Source organism: Salvelinus alpinus, chromosome 10 (genome assembly GCF_045679555.1).
Source record: "Salvelinus alpinus chromosome 10, SLU_Salpinus.1, whole genome shotgun sequence".
In the NCBI taxonomy this organism is placed as follows: Eukaryota; Metazoa; Chordata; class Actinopteri; order Salmoniformes; family Salmonidae; genus Salvelinus; species Salvelinus alpinus.
This window is the reverse complement of record NC_092095.1, coordinates 70,296,991-70,322,195: the sequence shown is the minus strand read 5'-3', so window position 1 is coordinate 70,322,195 and position 25,205 is coordinate 70,296,991. Positions and strand designations below refer to the sequence as shown.

Here is a 25,205-nt window from a genome sequence, read left to right as displayed (position 1 = left end):
TACCTTAAGGATGAAGAGTACCTGTTATAAACATGTATACCTTAAGGATGAGAACCTGTTATAAACATGTATACCTTAAGGATGAGTACCTGTTATAAACATGTATACCTTAAGGATAAAGAATACCTGTTATAAACATGTATACCTTAAGGATAAAGAATACCTGTTATAAACATGTATACCTTAAGGAAGAGAACCTTTTATAAACATGTATACCTTAAGGAAGAGAACCTGTTATAAACATGTATATCTTAAGGATGAGAACCTGTTATAAACACGTATACCTTAAGGATGAAGAGAACCTGTTATAAACATGTATACCTTAAGGATAAAGAGTACCTGTTATAAACACGTATACCTTAATGATAAAGAGTACCTGTTATAAACATGTATACCTTAAGGATAAAGAGTACCTGTTATAAACATGTATACCTTAAGGATAAAGAGTACCTGTTATAAACATGTATACCGTAAGGATAAAGAGTACCTGTTATAAACATGTATACCTTAAGGATGAAGATAACCTGTTATAAACATGTATACCTTAAGGATAAAGAATACCTGTTATAAACATGTATACCTTAAGGATAAAGAGAACCTGTTATAAACATGTATACCTTAAGGATAAAGAGTACCTGTTATAAACATGTATACCTTAAGGATAAAGAATACCTGTTATAAACATGTATACCTTAAGGATGAAGATAACCTGTTATGAGCATGTATACCTTAAGGATAAAGAGTACCTGTTATGAGCATTTAAACCTTAAGGATAAAGAGTACCTGTTATGAGCATTTAAACCTTAAGGATAAAGAGTAAAATGTCACTGTGTATTTCACATGAGACTTCCTGAAGAATCAACTGTGTGACAATGATGCCGTCATGGTCTTACCTTGTGCCTGCACTTCAGGACTACTCCATAGGCTCCTGGAGAGAGAAGAGAGGAGAACGGTTAGTAACAGGGATTTATCCAAACAGGACTTCCATTTGTATTAATGGTTCAGCTAGAAAAGGTTGGTGAATCCTCCTATAAAGAGTTGATGTTCTCTAAACAAGGTGTAGATGAAGTGGAGCTCATCTTTCCTACGTTCTGTAGTCATTCAAGGGTGAAGAAACGGTCCTGGGAGATGTCATGCACCTCAGCTCATGCACACTTTATGCTCATCCATATTTCAAAGATGAAGACTTCAACTGTGAACCCTTCATTTGGCTTTCTGGCTTTGTTTTTATTTATTTATTTTTTATAAAAACAAAAAATGTGTTTACCCTTTTTCTCCCCAATTTTGTGATATCCAATTGGTAGTTACAGTCTTGTCTCATCACTGCAACTCCCGTACGGACTCAGGAGAGGCGAAGGTCGAGGGCCGTGCGTCCTCCAAAACACAACCCGACCAAGCCGCACTGCTTCTTGACAAGTCAGCCACACCAATGTGTCAGAGGAAACGCCCTGCACCTTGTGACCGTGTCAGCGTGCACTGCGCCCGGGTACAGGGGTCGATGGACAGTCTGTGGATAGTCTGTTTATAGTCAGTTTATAGTCCGTTTATAGTCAGTTTATAGTCAGTTTATAGTCAGTGGATAGTCAGTTTATAGTCAGTGGATAGTCAGTTTATAGTCTGTTTATAGTCAGTTTATAGTCAGTTTATAGTCAGTTTATAGTCAGTGGATAGTCAGTTTATAGTCAGTGGATAGTCAGTGGATAGTCAGTTTATAGTCAGTTTATAGTCTGTGGATAGTCAGTTTATAGTCTGTTTATAGTCAGTTTATAGTCAGTTTATAGTCCGTTTATAGTCAGTTTATAGTCAGTTTATAGTCAGTGGATAGTCAGTTTATAGTCAGTGGATAGTCAGTGGATAGTCAGTTTATAGTCTGTTTATAGTCAGTTTATAGTCAGTGGATAGTCAGTTTATAGTCAGTTTATAGTCAGTTTATAGTCAGTGGATAGTCAGTTTATAGTCAGTTTATAGTCTGTGGATAGTCAGTTTATAGTCTGTTTATAGTCAGTTTATAGTCAGTTTATAGTCCGTTTATAGTCAGTGGATAGTCAGTGGATAGTCAGTTTATAGTCAGTTTATAGTCAGTGGATAGTCAGTTTATAGTCAGTTTATAGTCTGTGGATAGTCAGTTTATAGTCAGTGGATAGTCAGTGGATAGTCAGTTTATAGTCAGTTTATAGTCAGTGGATAGTCAGTTTATAGTCAGTGGATAGTCAGTTTATAGTCAGTTTATAGTCAGTTTATAGTCAGTTTATAGTCAGTGGATAGTCAGTTTATAGTCAGTTTATAGTCTGTGGATAGTCAGTTTATAGTCTGTTTATAGTCAGTTTATAGTCAGTTTATAGTCCGTTTATAGTCAGTTTATAGTCAGTTTATAGTCAGTGGATAGTCAGTTTATAGTCAGTGGATAGTCAGTGGATAGTCAGTTTATAGTCAGTTTATAGTCTGTTTATAGTCAGTTTATAGTCAGTGGATAGTCAGTGGATAGTCAGTGGATAGTCAGTTTATAGTCTGTTTATAGTCAGTTTATAGTCAGTTTATAGTCCGTTTATAGTCAGTTTATAGTCAGTTTATAGTCAGTGGATAGTCAGTTTATAGTCAGTGGATAGTCAGTTTATAGTCTGTTTATAGTCAGTTTATAGTCAGTGGATAGTCAGTGGATAGTCAGTTTATAGTCAGTTTATAGTCAGTTTATAGTCAGTTTATAGTCAGTGGATAGTCAGTGGATAGTCAGTTTATAGTCAGTTTATAGTCAGTTTATAGTCAGTTTATAGTCAGTGGATAGTCAGTGGATAGTCAGTTTATAGTCAGTTTATAGTCAGTTTATAGTCAGTGGATAGTCAGTGGATAGTCAGTTTATAGTCAGTTTATAGTCAGTTTATAGTCAGTGGATAGTCAGTGGATAGTCAGTTTATAGTCAGTTTATAGTCAGTTTATAGTCAGTTTATAGTCAGTGGATAGTCAGTGGATAGTCAGTTTATAGTCAGTTTATAGTCAGTTTATAGTCAGTGGATAGTCAGTGGATAGTCAGTTTATAGTCAGTTTATAGTCTGTTTATAGTCAGTTTATAGTCAGTTTATAGTCAGTTTATAGTCAGTTTATAGTCAGTGGATAGTCAGTTTATAGTCAGTGGATAGTCAGTTTATAGTCTGTGGATAGTCAGTGGATAGTCAGTTTATAGTCAGTTTATAGTCAGTTTATAGTCAGTGGATAGTCAGTTTATAGTCAGTAGATAGTCAGTTTATAGTCTGTTTATAGTCTGTTTATAGTCAGTTTATAGTCAGTTTATAGTCAGTTTATAGTCAGTGGATAGTCAGTTTATAGTCAGTTTATAGTCAGTTTATAGTCAGTGGATAGTCAGTGGATAGTCAGTTTATAGTCAGTGGATAGTCAGTTTATAGTCAGTTTATAGTCAGTTTATAGTCAGTTTATAGTCAGTGGATAGTCAGTGGATAGTCAGTTTATAGTCAGTGGATAGTCAGTTTATAGTCAGTTTATAGTCAGTTTATAGTCAGTTTATAGTCAGTTTATAGTCAGTGGATAGTCAGTTTATAGTCAGTAGATAGTCAGTTTATAGTCTGTTTATAGTCTGTTTATAGTCAGTTTATAGTCAGTTTATAGTCAGTTTATAGTCAGTGGATAGTCAGTGGATAGTCAGTTTATAGTCAGTGGATAGTCAGTTTATAGTCAGTTTATAGTCAGTGGATAGTCAGTTTATAGTCAGTTTATAGTCAGTGGATAGTCAGCTTATAGTCAGTTTATAGTCAGTTTATAGTCAGTTTATAGTCAGTGGATAGTCAGTTTATAGTCAGTTTATAGTCAGTGGATAGTCAGTGGATAGTCAGTTTATAGTCAGTTTATAGTCAGTTTATAGTCAGTTTATAGTCAGTGGATAGTCAGTTATAGTCAGTTTATAGTCAGTTTATAGTCAGTTTATAGTCAGTGGATAGTCAGTGGATAGTCAGTTATAGTCAGTTTATAGTCAGTTTATAGTCAGTTTATAGTCAGTGGATAGTTGGTGGATAGTCAGTAGATAGTTAGAGAATAGTTATTATATAGTAAGTAGACAGCTGCCACATAGTCATTACGTAGTCAGTAAATATTAATTGAATAGTTATCACATAATCAGTAGATAGTTGGTGAATAGTCATCACACAGACAGTAGATAGTTGGTGAATAGTCATCACACAGACAGTAGATAGTTGGTGAATAGTCATCACACAGACAGTAGATAGTTGGTGAATAGTCATTACACAGACAGTAGATAGTTGGTGAATAGTCATCACACAGACAGTAGATAGTTGGTGAATAGTCATCACACAGACAGTAGATAGTTGGTGAATAGTCATTACATAATCAGTAGATAGTTGGTGAATAGTCATTACACAGACAGTAGATAGTTGGTGAATAGTCATCACACAGACAGTAGATAGTTGGTGAATAGTCATTACACAGACAGTGGATAGTCGTTGAATAGTCATTACACAGACAGTAGATAGTTGGTGAATAGTCATCACACAGACAGTAGATAGTTGGTGAATAGTCATTACACAGACAGTAGATAGTTGGTGAATAGTCATTACACAGACAGTAGATAGTTGGTGAATAGTCATTACACAGACAGTAGATAGTTGGTGAATAGTCATCACACAGACAGTAGATAGTTGGTGAATAGTCATCACACAGACAGTAGATAGTTGGTGAATAGTCATTACACAGACAGTAGATAGTCGTTGAATAGTCATTACACAGACAGTAGATAGTTGGTGAATAGTCATCACACAGACAGTAGATAGTTGGTGAATAGTCATCACACAGACAGTAGATAGTTGGTGAATAGTCATTACACAGACAGTAGATAGTCGTTGAATAGTCATTACACAGACAGTAGATAGTTGGTGAATAGTCATTACACAGACAGTAGATAGTTGGTGAATAGTCATTACACAGACAGTAGATAGTTGGTGAATAGCCATTACACAGACAGTAGATAGTTGGTGAATAGTCATTACACAGACAGTAGATAGTTGGTGAATAGTCATTACATTGTTAGTGATAGTCGTTGAATAGTCTTTACAATGTCAGTTGATAGTCAGTGAATTTCAATCTACTACTGAAAAATGGACTTCTCTATTATTTTCAGAACTACATGTCAGATATGCCAATCAACTAATAAGAAATAATGACTCTAATGCAGAATGTACTCCATTCATTGCTCTTGAAAACTAACTTACTAACTTCCTGGTATGAAGTTCCTGTCTGTGTCACTCAGTCAAGAGTGTCTTGATGGGAGAACCAAAGCCCTATGATATGTTCTGTAAGTGGTGGTCCCTCCCCTCCTTTGTTGCTTCACTTCCTGAATTGACGGGAGTTGGAAACTGAATTGCTCTTAACCCCCGGTGTGATGGGTGACCAGTAATCTGTGTGATGAGGATCCTTCAGTCAACAAATGGCATGAGAATGAAATGACTCATCTGATCTAGCGTTAAATTGTATTAGTGGAGGGACCAGTGAAGGAACCATGAGCCAGGGAAGTAGCCAGTCATTATACCCCAGCTCGGAGTATCTCTCCCTGGCCTGAGAGAGGCGTGCCACTCCCTCGCCCTGTAGCCCTGGGCTATCAGCCTCAGCCCTTCAGCCAGTCAACCACATATACAGGAGAATTCAGGGGCTAAAGAGCTGCTGAATAAGATGATTACACACTCTTCCTCCATCTGTGTCATTTATGCACATATTAAGTGAATTTTGACATGAAATGACAGTTAGATTAGTTACACGAAAGTAAAAGTGCGTAGCTCAAGAGATGAAGACATCATTTCCAAAACTCTAAAAGGAATGGATGAAGAGCCAGGCGTGTAAATGGAAAAGGTCAACGAGTGTGATGTTGTCCGTTTGGCAGTGGTTCCTGGAAGGGTTTCATGGGCACAGCAGCTACAAGGCCTAGCCAGAGGACACATGGAGAGATGGAGACGGTTTTAGCCCACTTCAGACCCTCCGGTTAAGTGGCGACTGTTCAGAATTGGGAACATGATGAGCACTTCAGAATAATAATTTAGCTCTAGTTCTGCAAACAGTGTTTTTGGACACAGTACAGAGAACTCCTGGTGCGCTTTACGTTAACCCTTGATCGTTGTAAACGTTTTCAGTCACAGCCATAAGTAACACAGTGATAACAAGGTCAGAGAGGTAGTTAGAGAAATGGTTTTGGCTTTCAGCTTTGACCACCACACCAACATCACTAAAAACAACCACAAATAAACACATGACTGTAACACCGTAGTGTTCCCTTTGACAGTGTAACACAGTAGTTGTAAATAATGATCGTCAACTTACCTTCACCTACAATGCCAAGGACTTCAAATTTATTCATCACATCACCAATGTCAGTGGTCTTCATGAAGAGGAAACCAGCTGAGAGGAGCAGGAAGGTCTTAGAGAAGAGAGAACTCCAGGCAGGACTGAGACCAGAGTTTTACCACGCAACGCAGAGGAGAGTCCTGGAGGAGTCTCCTCATCTTCTCTCTCTTTCTCTCTCACACACACTCTGCCTCTTTCACTCTCTCTCACTCTCACGCTTTCACTTTCTCTCACAAGTCTCTCTCTTCCTCAAACATGATTTATCTTGCAGTCTCTCTGTCTCTCACACCCCACATCCCACACACTCTCACCTGAAAAAAGCAGAGGGAAAATAGGGAAAGTGTGAGGTCACACAGCGCAGATCAGCTGGAGGTCCCAGCTAACGTCATGCCTTTCTGCTGCCTGTGTGACAGCTAGACACACACACACACACACACACACACACACACACACACACACACACACACACACACACAGTCTTGTGCAGCTAACCTTGTGGGGACATACAATCCAGTTCCATTCAAAATTATATTTTCCTTAACCCCTAACACTAAACCCCCTAGAAATAGCATTTGACCTTGTGGGGGACTAACAAAATGTTATGTTGTGGGGACTAACAAAATGTCCAATTTTTGTTTGTTTACTATTCTTGTGGGGACATCTGGTCCCCACAAGTATAGTTAAACACGTCCACACATACACACACACACACATACACACACGTCACATGTCATCACACGTCAAATAACATCCCGCACAGATGGTAGTCAGTACATACAGCAACATTTCCTTGGGTTCTATAACTCTTATATGAGCAAGAAACAACCTCCCTCCCTCCCTCCCACCCACCCACCCTCCCTCCCTCCCTCCCCTGAAGGAAGACATTACAGAAACAGAAAACATCAGGGATGGAGACGCTACCTTCTAAATGACAAAGTTGAAACGATCGATATGACATACTAGGTACAGGATAAAACCCTCACGTAGATTTGATGCAGTCATTAGGTAGGACTGTGAAAGACATAGGACCTGTCAGGACCCGGTGCGAGAAACAGTCACTAAATAATTGGCAGAACCCAGAAGATGAGGCAGACACAGCAGTACTAGAGATGGTGGTTTAATAAAAAATAGATATCCTCCAAAATACAACGAAAAATCCACAAAGTGGTAAAAAACAGCAGGGAAAAACAAACCTCAAAAGACTACTCAAATAATAAACAAGAACAAAACCAGAGAACCTCTGGAAAATCCAACAAGAGAAAAGTCTATATAAAACAAGGCTTGGGCTGGGGCTGGGTGCTAACTTACAAACACTGAGCAAGGAACTAAGGAACACACAGGGTTTAAATACTAACAAGGGAATGACTTACAGGTGCAAACAATAATTGGAGCAAGAAAAACAAAAGGTACAAAAAAGGTGCAAGGGGGACATCTAGTGAACAAAACCTGAACAGTCCTGGCCAAAACCTGACAGAATCCCCCCCCTAGGAACGGCTCCTGACGTTCCTACCAGCCTTCTCAGGGTGGAGGACCCTGAACTGACGAATGAGGTCAGGGTCCAGTATGTCCTTGGCAGGAACCCAGGAGCGCTCCTCGGGACCGTAGCCTTCCCAGTCCACCAGATACTGCCAGGACCGCTGCACCCGGCGGGAATCCAGTATCCGATGGACGGTATAAGCCGACTGGCCTCCGATGATACGGGGCGGAGGGGGAGGTCTGCCTGCCGGGATAAGGGGAGAAAAAACAACAGGTTTTAATAAAGAAATGTGAAACGTGGGATTAATTTTAAGGGATCTGGGTAAGTGCAGGCGAAAAGTAACGGGGTTCACTTTTCTGGCAACCTTAAAGGGACCGATGAATTTCTGGGACAGTTTGCGAGACTCCACCTGTAGCGGTAAATTCTTGGTTGAGAGCCATACTCTCTGGCCGAGGCGCAGGGTAGGCCCGGGACGGCGACGTCTGTTGGCTTGTTGTTGGTACCTCTGTGAGGAACGCAGAAGATTAAGACGGGCCTTCTTCCACGTAAGCCGACAGCGTCTGATGAACCTCGAGGCTGAAGGCACACTGACTTCTGCCTCCTGGTCCGGGAACAATGGAGGAGCATAGCCAAACTGACACTCGTGCGGGGACATACCAGTGGAGGAGGAGCACAAGGTGTTGTGCGCGTACTCGGCCCAAACCATGAAGGACGACCATGTGGACGGGTTGTTGGAGACCATACATCTGAGGGTGGTTTCCAGCTCTTGATTCATCCTCTCGGTTTGGCCATTGGACTCCGGATGGTACCCTGAAGATAGACTGGCAGTGGCCCCTATGAGTTGGCAGAAGGCCTTCCAAAACCTTGAGGCGAACTGGGGACCTCTGTCAGAAACCATATCTTGCGGAATGCCGAAGACTCGGAACACATGGTTAATCACCAACTCAGCCGTTTCCTTGGCAGAAGGTAACTTAGTCAAGGGAACGAACCTGGCCGCCTTAGAAAACCTGTCGATGATGACTAGGATAGTTGTATTACCATGGGACGGAGGAAGGCCAGTAATAAAGTCCAATGAGATATGGGACCAGGGTCGGTGGGGAATAGATAGAGGGTGAAGGAGTCCTTGAGGGCGGAGGTGAGAAGATTTGCCCTGGCAGCACACGGAACAGGCCTTGACGAAAGTGGCAACGTCTTCTTTTATGGTGGGCCACCAGAACTTACGCTGGATGAACTCCAAGGTGCGACCTACGCCCGGGTGACAGGTGAGGCGAGAGGAGTGCCCCCACAGAAGGACTTGGGACCTTGCTGCCTTGGGAACAAACAACCGATTGGCAGGACCTCCTCCAGGGCCCGGTTCGATGGCTTGGGCTTGTTTCACGGTATCCTCCACTTGCCACGAGATCGGAGCCACGATCTTAGCGGCCGGAAGGACAGTCATGTCAGTATCTTCTCGAATGGCAGGAGAGTAGATTCGTGACAAGGCGTCCGGTTTGAGATTCTTCGACCCGGGTCTATAGGTGAGGATAAACTGAAATCGGCTGAAGAAAAGAGACCATCGAGCTTGTCTGGAGTTCAACCGCTTCGCCTGCTGGATATACTCCAGATTTTTGTGGTCCGTAAGCACTTGAAACGGTTGAGAAGCCCCCTCGAGCCAGTGTCTCCATTCCTTCAATGCCATCTTAACCGCTAGGAGTTCACGATCCCCCACATCGTAATTCCTCTCGGCCGGGGTAAGCCGGTGAGAGAAGAAGGCGCAAGGATGAAGCTTCTTGTCTTCACCCCTCTGAGACAGGACAGCTCCAACCCCAACCTCTGATGCGTCTACCTCCACCACAAAAGGTTCATCCGCCGTTGGTAGTGTCAGAATGGGAGCAGAGAGGATGCGCTGCTTGAGTCCTTGGAAGGCCGTCTCAGCTTCTCTTCCCCACAGAAACCTTGTGTTGCCACCCTTGGTTACAGCTGAGAGAGGGGCTGCCACCGAGCTGAAGTTCTTGATGAACTTGCGGTAAAAGTTGGTGAAGCCCAGGAAACGCTGAACTTCCTTAACGGACTTGGGGGTGGGCCAATCCGCTACCGCCCCTACCTTCTTGGGGTCCATCTGGACTCGACCGGGTTCCACTACAAATCCCAGGAATTGTACTCGGGAGGAATGGAATTCACATTTTTCCGGCTTCACGTACAAATGGCTGTCAAGGAGGCGTTTGAGTACTTGTCTGACATGCTTAGTGTGTTCTTGAAGGGAGCTCGAAAAGATGAGGATGTCATCCAAGTAAACAAACACGAAGATGTTAAGCATATCCCTAAGCACATCGTTTATGAGCGCTTGGAACACAGCCGGAGCGTTGGTCAGGCCGAAGGGCATCACCAAGTATTCGTAGTGACCAGTAGGCGTGTTGAAAGCGGTCTTCCACTCGTCACCGGGTTTGATCCGCACAAGATGGTATGCGTTCCGCAGGTCAAGCTTAGTGAAGACAACTGCTTCCTGGAGCAGCTCAAAGGCTGTGGCCATAAGGGGTAGCGGGTAGCGGTTACGGACGGTTATGGCATTAAGTCCCCGGTAGTCGATGCAAGGACGTAATCCCCCGTCTTTTTTGGCCACAAAGAAAAACCCTGCTCCCGCCGGCGAGGTGGATGGACGCATGAGGCCTGCTGCCAGAGCGTCCTTGATGTAGGTATCCATAGCAGCTCGTTCGGGAGGAGATAGGGAAAAGATCCGACCCCTGGGGGGGCAGGTGCCCGGAAACAGGTCGATGGGGCAATCGTAAGGTCTATGGGGTGGTAGTTTGGTGGCCCTCTGTTTGCTAAATACAGGTCGATGGATTCTAGAGACTCGGGAGGGGAACTCTGGGAACTTGGGAAGATACAAGTGGCTTGGCACGTAGGACCCCACTACTTGATAGTGCCCACAGACCAGTCGATGTGAGGGTTATGGCTGTGAAGCCAGGGGTATCCAAGGACGAGAGGGAACTCGGAACACGAGGTCAGATGAAAGTTCATCACTTCCTGGTGTTGGGAAACTGAAAGTCGCAAGGGAGTAGTGACACGAGTGACAAGTCCAGATCCCAAAGGGCTTCCATCCAACGTAGTAACCCTTATGGGGTCACTTAGAGGTTCAGAGGGAACGCCATTCTCCTTCGCCCAGACACCATCCATGAAGTTACCTGCGGCTCCAGAGTCTACCAAGGCTTGAAGGGGAAGCTCGTGGTTGTCCCAGGAAAGGGTAACTGGAATGAGCAGGCGGGAGTTGGATGGATGGGAGGAGGTTATGTTACCCGTTACAGTCCTCCCAGGCCTGCACGGGAGAGTGCGTTTTCCCTGGAGCCCGGGACACGTGGAGAGGAAATGGCCCGGTTTGCCGCAATATAGACAGCATCGCTCCCTCATCCGGCGGTCTCTCTCAGCCTGGGAGATGCGTCCAACCTGCATGGGTTCCGGTGGAGTCAGTGAGGATAAAGGTGGAGACTCGGAGCTGGGACCGATAGGAGCTAGGGTGAGAGATCTACGGTTGAGCTCTCTCTCTCTCAGACGCTGGTCTATGCGTGAAGCCAACTTGATCAGGGACTCGAGGTTGTCTGGTGGTTCCCGAGTGGCCAGTTCATCTTGGATGGTGTCGGAAAGACCCTTCAAAAAACACACTGTGAGCGCCTCGTCATTCCAGCCACTCACTGCTGCCACCGTGTGGAACTGGATGGCATAGTCCATCACGCTGCGCCGACCTTGGCGGAGAGTCAGGAGCTGTTTGGCTGAGTCAGGACCGCTGGTAGGACCTTGAAACACTCGCTTGAATTCTTCAGCAAAGGTAGAGTAGCTGGCACAGCAGGGACTTTGGGCATCCCACACAGCAGTAGCCCAGGCTAGGGCTTTTTCCGACAGCAGGGTGATAATATATGCTATCTTGGAGCGGTCGGTGGGAAACGACGAGGGTTGCAGCTCGAAGGAGAGAGAACATTGGGTGAAAAACCCCTTACAAACACTCGGATCACCTGAGAACCGTTGGGGAGGCGGCAGACGAGGTTCAGCCAGGGGGTTAACTGCCACGGGCACTTGAATCTGATGAACTGGAGCAGAAGCGGTTGCAGGAGAAAGTTGATCAGAAATCTGCTTTATGGAAGTCATCATCTCCGACAGAAGTTGAGAATGTCCAGCCAGTAAGGCCTCTTGCTGAACCAGAGCAGCTTTGTGACGTTGGACAGTCCCCTCGTGGTGGGACAGCATGGGAAAAAAGTCCTGGGTACTGGCTGCCTCTGGGTTCATATTAATGGCTCAGTGTTTCTGTCAGGACCCGGTGCGAGAAACAGTCACTAAATAATTGGCAGAACCCAGAAGATGAGGCAGACACAGCAGTACTAGAGATGGTGGTTTAATAAAAAATAGATATCCTGTACTATTCCACTACAGTAGCCTTGGTAATAACTGCACAGTCAGTGTACTCCACATCATGTGTGGCAGACAAATACTCTGGAATCAACTCCCATAGGCAGGACCTCCACATAGTTAAGAAGGAACATGAGTCTAAAAACAGCAGCTGACCCCAACCATTTTCCTTAGAGGTCTGTTCTGCACTTAGGAAAACGCATGAAGGAGAAAGAAAAAACATAAAAAATTTAGAACTGTAGTTTAAAATACTCTGCACATTGTTGGCTTATGGAATGTACTGTTCTGTGCTAACTAACTGCAGTTATTATTTCATTAAATCATTAAATGAGGAAATAGCAATATGGAAATACACAATGTAGCCAAAGCAAAGATTTGTATAACTAACCCAAAATAGCATGTATTTGCATATTTCTGTTACGCCTACTCTGTGCAATAACTAAATTCGCCCTTCGCACTCCGTCTAAACAACAGTTTTATTTACTTTGGCAAAGGGTCAAATCTATCAACCTTAGTCCATTCTGTTCGTAACAGATTCTAGTTCTGGGAACAGAAAACTGCATCGAGATCAGATGTTTCATCGATGAGAAAATGTGCAGAACGTCGGCCAACATCCATCTCCTTCCATCTTCTCCCACTGCCGGCCAGCGGGCTTCCTGTCACTACCATATTTGGTGGTGAGTGGAAACGCCAACCGGATGCTTCAGATGTATACATCTGGTGAAACATCAGTGTTCTATCTGGGGACTGACCTAGAAGACAGAGGCAGTGGCTCCCAAAAGCTCAACATCTACAAGTGTTACGTTGTAGGTAATACACCAGACTAGGTCTGACAACAGGCAAATGAACAGATACAAACTAGTCCCTGTTGCTATTCTGGGGTTGCTACATCCCACTGGTTCAGAACTTGAAATGATGAATGATGGATTGTATGTATGTGTGTATGTGTGTGTGTGTGTGTGTGTGTGTGTGTGTGTGTGTGTGTGTGTGTGTGTGTGTGTGTGTGTGTGTGTGTGTGCGTTGGTGTGACAGAGTGAGAGAGAGAGAGACAGAGAGACACACATAGAGAGAGAGAGAGAGAGAGAGAGAGAGAGAGAGAGAGAGAGAGAGAGAGATGGTGTGCGATGAAACTGCGTCTCTAAATCGCAGTGACGCTAAAGCAAAGCAAAACAGCATTCCTATAGCCTGCTCTGTCAGCCTCCCACATACTGTTCCTCCTGCATCACCATGTAATGTAGGCAGCCTATGTAGGCTATGCCATGTATCGATCACGATGTCTAGCAACAAACGGCTTTACCAAAACCTGATTCCATTCTCCTGACAAATGAGATGTTATGTCTGTGATATAACAGAATGACAGAAGGATATCTGGATAATGAGCTAGTATAATTGTCATCAGGTTGACTGTAAGCTATGCCTGCCCCTGCCTGTGCAGTCTATGAAAAAAACTCGATCTGCACTGACTGAATAACACCATGTCCATGAAAATGATGATGTGGTGTGATGGTGGAGACAGAACAAAACAACAGCATACTAAACGGGGAAAACACATATAACGATCCGATACTCACTCAGTCAGATCTTTGAAACGGATAAAACGATTCCACCTGCATCATCCTATAACGAAGTGTCGGATGCAGCTAGCCTCAACAGTAGCTATTATTAACCTGCACGGTGTTCCATACTCAGCCTACTGCTGGTTATAGCAGCAACGGCATCCTTCTGACTGGCGTCAGCTTAGACCAATAGGAAGGCGAGAAGGGTCATTCCACCGACACCCTGTTTCTCTTAACCTATGAGGGTAGAGTAAGTGTAAAACATTGTCCAAAAGGCGGGATTTTATTTACGTTCGAGCTGTCTCTCTAGTGACGGTCTGTCCTGCTTTGACAGTGCTGAAAGTCTTAGAGCCATGCAGACTATTTTATCCTATTCTATTCTATTATTTAACTTAGCCTAGTTATTTACTGTTCATAATGCTATGTTATGGTATGATGGTTTCTTCTGTCACCTAATTAGTTTAAATGCAAGTAAAGGTGAAATCAGGAAATAATTGAATATTAAAACCATCTCTAAATTATTTGTCTGTAATTATTTCAAGGCTCATTCTATGGAAAAGAGCTAACAAAGCCCAAAACAGTCTGAAACCATTAGGCTACCTGTGGCATCTCCTTCTATTCTATTCATAATTAATGCTAATGAGCCAAGTAAAAGATGCTATGGGTTTCTATCTATTCGTCGTTCGTTTTATAATAAACTCTGTGACTAAATAGTAGACCTAGATCCTTTACCATAGCATATGTTTTTCATAACATTTTTCTATATATTTTGTACATATTTCTATTCATATTCAAGATTTTGAATATTATATAATTAATTTATATTCCTTCTACTATGCAAAAAAGTACCACCAGTCTATTGTAGTTTCGTTTCATTATAAATATATTTAGTAAATATGGTTAATTTCACAGAAAGATATTCTGTATTTTATAGAATCTATGAATAAATTCCCCTTATTATAAAACCTACAGTGGAAAACATAAATTGCAGCTCGCTGTTGGACATGCGCGTGGTGTAGAGCACGGAATATGGCGGCCTGCATCTGATGGCAAAAGAAGGATCTGACGCGAATACCTTCTCGAAACTGTGAGTACTACATTGTGTGTATTTCATGATAACTTCCAGATATAGTATATGGAATTTTCACTCTCATCTAGGCCTACTGGTTTGTGTAGGCTATGTACAAACGCTGAGAGAGCAGAGATTAAACGTAAACAATGAGTACTACGCCATGAGCTCGGTGTGTATTTTTCATGGCACATTTTGGCTCTTGTAACATATTCCCTGGACTCTACTGCTGCACAGTGGGCGCTATTGGTGTTTACGATGGTCAATTCCTTTCAGAGAAAGAGATCATCATAATAATAATACTTGTGGAGATATAATCGAGGCACATGTTCCATCTCTAAATCGTAATATTAGTTCCTAGCTGACATCATTGACAGGAAAAGAGAGAATTATGAAAAAGGGAAAAGGAAACGCATCACACGCCGATGTTTTATTTGGTCAATTGATTGTCAACACACGTTAGTATGTTTTTATTTATACTTTACTGTTTTATTTACACTAGGCTTGCCGTATTTCCCCAAAAACTTATTTGCACAGGGTTGTCTTTGAAAAACAATAAGTCAATCAATAGGCTTTTCTTTATCTAAGAGAATGCTTAACAGTTGCCTATCTATGTACCCATTTTTGCAATATATATTAATGAATTAAATAAGTATTAACGAAAGATAAACTAAGGGCATATTTTTCTAATTTCTAAACTGCTGTGAGCCTCTTCGGTTAACGCCCACTTCTGAGGAGTGCAGACACACGATATGGACACGCCCCCTACATTCGTTTTACTCGGACACCATTCACCTCATGTCATGTTATACAATGTATCAAATAGAGATTTTATGGTGTAACAGCAAGGGTTCTTAAAGGGTAGGTAACATAAACGTAACCACATGTAACATAAGGATTTGCATTAGTGTACACATGAAAAATCACAATGCAAAGTTACACCTTTTTTGGGGAGTATTACATAAAACAGATCAGAATTTCCAAAGAATGCCGAGGTCATGTCGGGAAAGGTTTTTCAAGGGTGTGATGTAATATGGAAGACCCTGCAAGCCAGCCTATTCCCTAAAATGTAAACTCCAAAAGGAATAACTTCAAATTAAACCAAATCGTTGGCACTCATGACTACTGGTTTCAATTACTTTCAGCCAACTTACAAGCCAATACTTTATGAATTTATTTTTACAAATCAACTTGCAAGGTTGCTAGCCAACTAACCTAACATTAGCCCTACTTGCCTGCTAATATTAGCCCTACCAGCCAGTTGCTATCAACACCTAGCTTACAGCTACATTAAAGTAAACCAAAGTCTTGGAAATATATAACACCATACAACCAGTTATCAATGAATGTTAGCTATATGCAGCTATCATAGCCAGCAAGCTAACCAGCCAGCTAAAGTTAGCTACTTAGCCAACTAGCTATTAGCCTAGCCAGCCTAGCCAACCACCACGGTTATGGTCGGCAAGCTAGAGCCCTCCTACTAGAGACCAGCTAGAACACAACTAACACATAACTGCAGATTAAAAGCAAAGAGAAAGCAGAGACTTACAGATTGATAGTTGGGGGCCCATCCGATGCAAACACTTATAAAAGAGTGCAGGCTGAGTTAGCTACCGAAGAGAGGAGAGACGGGTGCTTCATCGGGCCGAAATCCAAAATAGATTTCAGATGTCCGTCAGCTAGCGCGCTAGCACTAATCCAAGGTTGGAAAAGTTGCAAAACTCCCGTAGCCTACTTCACAGAGAACATGCCAAAAAGTTGACAAAACAAAAAGGTGAACAGACGAGGTATTACACAATTACAGCAAGCAGGTATGAGTTTTTCTGTCGAAGGCACCGGTGCCTGCTTGTTAAAGGGTTCCCACCTAGATAACACAGCCCACCTAGATAACACAGCCCACCTAGATAATACAGCCCACCTAGATAACACAGCCCACCTAGATAACACAGCCCACCTAGATAATACAGCCCACCTAGATAACACAGCCCACCTAGATAACACAGCCCACCTACATTTACATTTACATTTACATTTTAGTCATTTAGCAGACGCTCTTATCCAGAGCGACTTACAGTAGAGTGCATACATTTTATTACATTTGTTTTACATACTGAGACAAAGATATCCCTACCGGCCAAACCCTCCCTACCGGCCAAACCCTCCCTAACCCGGACGACGCTATGCCAATTGTGCGTCGCCCCACGGATCTCCCGGTTGCGGCCGGCTGCGATGCAGTGCCCTAGACCACTGCGCCACCCGGGAGATAACACAGCCCACCTAGATAATACAGCCCACCTAGATAACACAGCCCACCTAGATAACACATCCCACCTAGATAATACAGCCCACCTAGATAATACAGCCCACCTAGATAACACAGCCCACCTAGATAATACAGCCCACCTAGATAACACAGCCCACCTAGATAATACAGCCCACCTAGATAACACAGCCCACCTAGATAATACAGCCCACCTAGATAACACAGCCCACCTAGATAACACAGCCACAGTTGTGGAAAAGTACACAATTGTCATACTTAAGTAAAAATACCTTAATAGAAAATGACTCAAGTGAAAGTCACCCTGTAAAATACTACTTGAGTAAAAGTCTAAAAGTATTTTGTTTTAAATATACTTAAGTATCAAAAGTAAAAGTATAAATAATTTCAAATTCCTTATATTAAGCAAACTGGACGGCACTATTTCTTCGTTTTTATTTTTATTTTTACGAATAGCCAGGGGCATACTCCAACACTCTGACATAATTTACAAACAAAGCATGTGTGTTTAGTGAGTCTGCCAGATCAGAGGCAGTAGGGATGACCAGAGATGTTCTCTTGATAGGTGCTTGAATTGGACCATTTTCCTGTCTTGCTAAGCAATATAAATGTAACGAAAACCTTTGGGTGTCAGGGAAAATGTATGGAGTAAAAAGTACATTATTTTCTTTAGGAATGTAGTGAAGTAAAGTTGTCAAAAATATAAATAGTAAAGTACAGATAGCCCAAAAAACTACTTAAGCAGTACTTAAGTATTTTTACTTAAGTACATTACACCACTGCACAGCCACAAAGTCAGTGAATAGCATGAGGTGTGGCTAACGTTAGCCAGCTTGGGCTAAATTCGCTAGTATAGAGTAGATCCTCCATATGGCGTTGAGAAATTGTGGGTAGTTTAGAAGTTATCCGGAAATAAGTTAGTAATGTTTTTGGGTTATTACATATTTATTATGTTTGTACTTATAGGTAACCAGATCGGGACTACAACTACGTTACTAAGTCTTTGGCCGTGCCGTGTTCTTACCGTGGTGAGTAAAAACGCTACCCGTTTAAACTTTTTCACCTCGAGACCCAAATGAGAAATTGATGGTCCTTCTGTAACCCAAATCGTCCTACAACAACCCAAACTAATAATACATAGTGTGTAATAATAGATATACAGTGGCTCGCAGAAGTATACACCCCCTTGGCATTTTCCCTATTATGTTCCCTTACAACCTGGAATTAAAATAGATTTTTGTATCATTTGATTTACACAACATGCCTACCACTTTGTAGATTTTTTTTTTTTTTTTACTGTGAAACAAACAAGAAATAAGACAAAAAAACTGAACTTAAGGTTGCATAACTATTCACCCCCCCCCAAAGTCAATACTTTGTAGAGACACCTTTTGCAGCAATTACAGCTGCAAGTCCCCTGCCGGTATGTCTCTATAAGCTTGGCACATCTAGCCACTGGGATATTTGCCCATTCTTCAAGGCAAAACTGCTCCAGCTCCTTCAAGTTTAATGGGTTCCGCTGGTGTACAGCAATATTTAAGTCATACCACAGATTCTCAATTGGATTGAGGTCTGGGCTTTGACTAGGCCATTCCAAGACATTAAAATGTTTCCCCCTAAACCATTCGAGTGTTGCTTTAGCAGTATGCTTAGGTTCATTGTCCTGCTGGAAGGTGAACCTCCGTCCCAGTCTCAAATCTCTGGAAGACTGAAACAGGTTTCTCTCAATAATTTCCCTGTATTTAGCACCATCCATCATTCCTTCAATTCTGACCAGTTTCCCAGTCCCTTCCGATGGAAAAACATCCCCACAGCATGATGCTGCCACCACCATGCTTCACTGTGGGGATGGTGTTCTCTGGGTAATGAGAGGTGCTGGGTTTGCCCCAGACATAGAGTTTTCTTTGATGGCCAAAAAGCTCAATTTTAGTCTCATCTGACCAGAGTACCTTCTTCCATATGTTTGGGGAGTCTTCCACATGCCTTTTGGCAAACACCAAACGTGTTTGCTTATTTTTTTCTTTAAGCAATGGCTTTTTTCTGGACACTCTTCCGTAAAGCCCAGCTCTGTGGAGTGTACGGCTTAAAGTGGTCAAATCAAATCAAATGTATTTATATAGCCCTTCTTACATCAGCTGATATCTCAAAGTGCTGTACAGAAACCCAGCCTAAAACCTAAAATCTGTCCTATGGACAGATACTCCAATGTCCGCGGTGGAGCTTTGCAGCTCCTTCTGGGTTATGTTTGTCTCTTTGTTGCCTCTCTGATTAATGCCCTCCTTGACTGGTCCATGATTTTTGGTGGGCAGCCCACTCTTGGCAGGTTTGTTGTGGTGCCATATTCTTTCCATGTTATATTTACGGATTTAATGGCGCTCCGTGGGATGTTCAAAGTTTTGGATATTTTTATATAACCCAACCCTGATCTATACTCTCCAACTTTGTCCCTGACCTGTTTGGAGAGCTCCTTGGTCTTCATGGTACTGCTTGTTGGTGGTGCCCCTTGCTTAGTGGTGTTGCAGACTCTGGGGCCTTTCAGAACAGGTGTGTGTGTGTGTGTGTGTGTGTGTGTGTGTGTGTGTGTGTGTGTGTGTGTGTGTGTGTGTGTGTGTGTGTGTGTGTGTGTGTGTGTGTGTGTGTGTGTGTGTGTGTGTGTGTGTGTATATATACACTGAGATCACGTGATACTTAGATTGCATACAGGTGGACTATATTTAACTAATTATGTGACTTCTGAAGGTAATTGATTGCACCAGATCTTATTTAGGGGCTTCATAGCAAAGGGGGTGAATACATATGCACACACAACACTTTTCAGTTTTATATATATATATTTTTTGAATCAAGCTATTTTTTTTTTTTTTCACTTCACCAATTTGGACTATTTTGTGTATGTCCATTACATGAAATCCAAATAAAAATCCATTTAAATTACAGGTTGTAAAGCAAACAAAATAGGACAAGTGACAAGGTTGATGAATACTTTTGCAAGGCACTGTATTCTCATGACTCACCCCTGACATTCCCAGGGCCCCCTTTGGGACCCTACCCATAGTTTAAGACACCCTATGTTACAGGTTAGTAATAATAGAACGTTTCCTTCCTATGACAACAAAAACTGAACAGTAGAACAATAATCCCTGAGTGGTGTTTATGTCATAATATTATTCATCTTCTAAATCAGAGAAGTGTATATCAGTACTGGTATATGTTGGACTACTGGTATAACCATCCTTTTATACATTATAACCATTTAATATGATGTTATTAAAGTGCCAGTATTATTTAGTATGGTATTGTTACTGTGGTCCCCCCCAAGCTAAGGACCAGTGTCAGCTGCTCTCTCTGACCCTCCAAAATGGACATCACACACAGATATTACTGTATATATTATTTAGGTTTAAAACAGGTTGTCGGTGGTCTACTCCTGGGCAGGTCCATTTAAAAAGGACACATGAGCGCTAACATGTGAAGTTCATAGAAGCATGTCAAATGAAAGCTAAGAGTCTATATATATATATTTTTTTTTAAATTAAGGCATATATACATTCTTCAACCATTTTCCATCCTAAAAATGTGGAATAATCAAAGGCTTTGATTTCTGGTCAAACAGATGGAAAAGGAGTCTTAGAAAACATCTAGCAGGAAAAAGTCCAGAAAAGTATCAGAAATAAACTAAAACACAGTAATGTTGCAGTAAAGACCCCTGCCAACTAATATCAACACCTAGATTTAGTTTTGGAGATTTGCCTTCTGTACGTTTAAGAAACATTGCCTTGTGCCCTTCCCACTGGGCACAGATGTTAGTTCAACGTCTAGTTTTGATTTACATTTGGTTGAGTTGTCAATTCAACTAAAAATGTAGGTTCAAAGTTGGGTAAAAAAAGGTAACTTTTTGCAGATCCAATCAGTTTTCCACGCTGATTCAACGTCATCATTGAATTATTTTATTTTTTTAAATGACATGGAAACAATGTTGAGTAAACCAACTTTTGCCCAGTGGGTTCTAATTCCGTTACCAAAAACCCACATCTTTAAGATAAAAGTTCACAATGGAATTACCCAACAATCTGTAATGGAATTACTGCAATTGAATCGGCTACAATGGTAAATCATAGTAGTCACAAACCAGTTGTGTCACCTGCTACTGTCATTCCTTCCTCTGGTATACTGTTATGTTAAGCTCATTACTGTCTTCTGCCATCTGGTGGTCAGAGCAAGACAGTGAAGACAACATCTCTCTCTCTCCAGTTCATGCCATCTCTCCTGGCTCTTACTGATACCTACCTACTAGGGCTGGGAATTGCCAGGGACCAAAATGCTGTTAACGGATGTAAATCCACTTCACCTACTGTAGTTAACGGATGTAAATCCACTTCACCTACTGTAGTTAACGGATGTAAATCCACTTCACCTACTGTAGTTAACGGATGTAAATCCACTTCACCTACTGTAGTTAACGGATGTAAATCCACTTCACCTACTGTAGTTAACGGATGTAAATCCACTTCACCTACTGTAGTTAACGGATGTAAATCCACTTCACCTACTGTAGTTAACGGATGTAAATCCACTTCACCTACTGTAGTTAACGGATGTAAATCCACCTCACCTACTGTAGTTAACGGATGTAAATCCACTTCACCTACTGTAGTTAACGGATGTAAATCCACTTCACCTACTGTAGTTAACGGATGTAAATCCACTTCACCTACTGTAGTTAACGGATGTAAATCCACTTCACCTACTGTAGTTAACGGATGTAAATCCACTTCATCCTACTGTAGTTAACGGATGTAAATCCACTTCACCTACTGTAGTTAACGGATGTAAATCCACTTCACCTACTGTAGTTAACGGATGTAAATCCACTTCACCTACTGTAGTTAACGGATGTAAATCCACTTCACCTACTGTAGTTAACGGATGTAAATCCACTTCACCTACTGTAGTTAACGGATGTAAATCCACTTCACCTACTGTAGTTAACGGATGTAAATCCACTTCACCTACTGTAGTTAACGGATGTAAATCCACTTCACCTACTGTAGTTAACGGATGTAAATCCACTTCACCTACTGTAGTTAACGGATGTAAATCCACTTCACCTACTGTAGTTAACGGATGTAAATCCACTTTACCTACTGTAGTTAACGGATGTAAATCCACTTCACCTACTGTAGTTAACGGATGTAAATCCACTTCACCTACTGTAGTTAACGGATGTAAATCCACTTCACCTACTGTAGTTAACGGATGTAAATCCACCTCACCTACTGTAGTTAACGGATGTAAATCCACTTCACCTACTGTAGTTAACGGATGTAAATCCACCTCACCTACTGTAGTTAACGGATGTAAATCCACTTCACCTACTGTAGTTAACGGATGTAAATCCACTTTACCTACTGTAGTTAACAGATGTAAATCCACTTCACCTACTGTAGTTAACGGATGTAAATCCACTTCACCTACTGTAGTTCAATAACCAACTTTAAAATATATATTTTTTACTCAAGGTGTGATGTCATAGGCACAGCTGACTCCCCATTCTTTCTGCAGGCATCTTTGAATCTTAATTCGGAGCAGATATTTAAGAGTTCTGGAAAATGTGGTCGCATAAAAAACTGAGGGAGATAACACCGTAAGTCTGTTTCATTTTGAAGTGAAAAGTTGGAGTCAAAGCGTAATTCCGTTATCGTGGAATTGCCCTCCTCTAGTAATAAGGAGACCTAACTAAAACACTAGCACTTCCTCTCCTGTTGTAAAGTGGAGACATCTCCTCTAGTAATAAGGAAGGAGACCTAACTAAAACACTAGCACTTCCTCTCCTGTTGTAAAGTGGGACATCTCCTCTAGTAATAAGGAAGGAGACCTAACTAAAACACTAGCACTTCCTCTCCTGTTGTAAAGTGGAGACATCTCCTCTAGTAATAAGGAAGGAGACCTAACTAAAACACTAGCACTTCCTCTCCTGTTGTAAAGTGGAGACATCTCCTCTAGTAATAAGGAAGGAGACCTAACTAAAACACTAGCACTTCCTCTCCTGTTGTAAAGTGGGGACATCTCCTCTAGTAATAAGGAAGGAGACCTAACTAAAACACTAGCACTTCCTCTCCTGTTGTAAAGTGGAGACATCTCCTCTAGTAATAAGGAAGGAGACCTAACTAAAACACTAGCACTTCCTCTCCTGTTGTAAAGTGGAGACATCTCCTCTAGTAATAAGGAAGGAGACCTAACTAAAACACTAGCACTTCCTCTCCTGTTGTAAAGTGGAGACATCTCCTCTAGTAATAAGGAGACCTAACTAAAACACTAGCACTTCCTCTCCTGTTGTAAAGTGGAGACATCTCCTCTAGTAATAAGGAAGGAGACCTAACTAAAACACTAGCACTTCCTCTCCTGTTGTAAAGTGGGACATCTCCTCTAGTAATAAGGAAGGAGACCTAACTAAAACACTAGCACTTCCTCTCCTGTTGTAAAGTGGGACATCTCCTCTAGTAATAAGGAAGGAGACCTAACTAAAACACTAGCACTTCCTCTCCTGTTGTAAAGTGGGACATCTCCTCTAGTAATAAGGAAGGAGACCTAACTAAAACACTAGCACTTCCTCTCCTGTTGTAAAGTGGGACATCTCCTCTAGTAATAAGGAAGGAGACCTAACTAAAACACTAGCACTTCCTCTCCTGTTGTAAAGTGGGACATCTCCTCTAGTAATAAGGAAGGAGACCTAACTAAAACACTAGCACTTCCTCTCCTGTTGTAAAGTGGGACATCTCCTGTAGTAATAAGGAAGGAGACCTAACTAAAACACTAGCACTTCCTCTCCTGTTGTAAAGTGGAGACATCTCCTCTAGTAATAAGGAGACCTAACTAAAACACTAGCACTTCCTCTCCTGTTGTAAAGTGGAGACATCTCCTCTAGTAATAAGGAAGGAGACCTAACTAAAACACTAGCACTTCCTCTCCTGTTGTAAAGTGGGACATCTCCTCTAGTAATAAGGAAGGAGACCTAACTAAAACACTAGCACTTCCTCTCCTGTTGTAAAGTGGGACATCTCCTCTAGTAATAAGGAAGGAGACCTAACTAAAACACTAGCACTTCCTCTCCTGTTGTAAAGTGGAGACATCTCCTCTAGTAATAAGGAAGGAGACCTAACTAAAACACTAGCACTTCCTCTCCTGTTGTAAAGTGGAGACATCTCCTCTAGTAATAAGGAAGGAGACCTAACTAAAACACTAGCACTTCCTCTCCTGTTGTAAAGTGGGGACATCTCCTCTAGTAATAAGGAAGGAGACCTAACTAAAACACTAGCACTTCCTCTCCTGTTGTAAAGTGGAGACATCTCCTCTAGTAATAAGGAAGGAGACCTAACTAAAACACTAGCACTTCCTCTCCTGTTGTAAAGTGGAGACATCTCCTCTAGTAATAAGGAAGGAGACCTAACTAAAACACTAGCACTTCCTCTCCTGTTGTAAAGTGGAGACATCTCCTCTAGTAATAAGGAGACCTAACTAAAACACTAGCACTTCCTCTCCTGTTGTAAAGTGGAGACATCTCCTCTAGTAATAAGGAAGGAGACCTAACTAAAACACTAGCACTTCCTCTCCTGTTGTAAAGTGGGACATCTCCTCTAGTAATAAGGAAGGAGACCTAACTAAAACACTAGCACTTCCTCTCCTGTTGTAAAGTGGGACATCTCCTCTAGTAATAAGGAAGGAGACCTAACTAAAACACTAGCACTTCCTCTCCTGTTGTAAAGTGGGACATCTCCTCTAGTAATAAGGAAGGAGACCTAACTAAAACACTAGCACTTCCTCTCCTGTTGTAAAGTGGGACATCTCCTCTAGTAATAAGGAAGGAGACCTAACTAAAACACTAGCACTTCCTCTCCTGTTGTAAAGTGGGACATCTCCTGTAGTAATAAGGAAGGAGACCTAACTAAAACACTAGCACTTCCTCTCCTGTTGTAAAGTGGAGACATCTCCTCTAGTAATAAGGAGACCTAACTAAAACACTAGCACTTCCTCTCCTGTTGTAAAGTGGAGACATCTCCTCTAGTAATAAGGAAGGAGACCTAACTAAAACACTAG

General features: G+C 42.0%; 2 protein-coding genes across 12 annotated transcripts in view; one reads left to right on the top strand and one right to left on the bottom strand.

Moving 5' to 3' along the window:
* cdkl5 (cyclin dependent kinase like 5) overlaps positions 1-13,931 on the bottom strand; it is a 71,542-nt gene extending 57,611 nt beyond the window's left edge. For 6 of the 8 annotated variants that reach the window (XM_071330796.1, XM_071330801.1, XM_071330800.1 and 3 more), the window contains exons 1-3: positions 13,777-13,931; positions 6,331-6,665; positions 894-928 (exon numbers count right to left, since the gene is read on the bottom strand). In XM_071330796.1, coding sequence (XP_071186897.1) covers positions 894-928; positions 6,331-6,394 — 99 coding nt within the window. In that variant the 5' untranslated portion in view covers positions 6,395-6,665; positions 13,777-13,931. The remainder of the gene's footprint in view (positions 1-893; positions 929-6,330; positions 6,666-13,776) is intronic. The other 2 variants (XM_071330799.1, XM_071330802.1) reach the window with 2 other exon arrangements.
* Positions 13,932-14,741: 810 nt separating this feature from the next.
* scml2 (Scm polycomb group protein like 2) overlaps positions 14,742-25,205 on the top strand; it is a 69,521-nt gene continuing 59,057 nt past the window's right edge. For 3 of the 4 annotated variants that reach the window (XM_071330808.1, XM_071330807.1, XM_071330804.1), the window contains exons 1-2: positions 14,742-14,848; positions 18,078-18,139. The gene's annotated coding sequence lies outside the window, so the exon portion shown is untranslated. The remainder of the gene's footprint in view (positions 14,849-18,077; positions 18,140-25,205) is intronic. The other variant, XM_071330805.1, reaches the window with a different exon arrangement.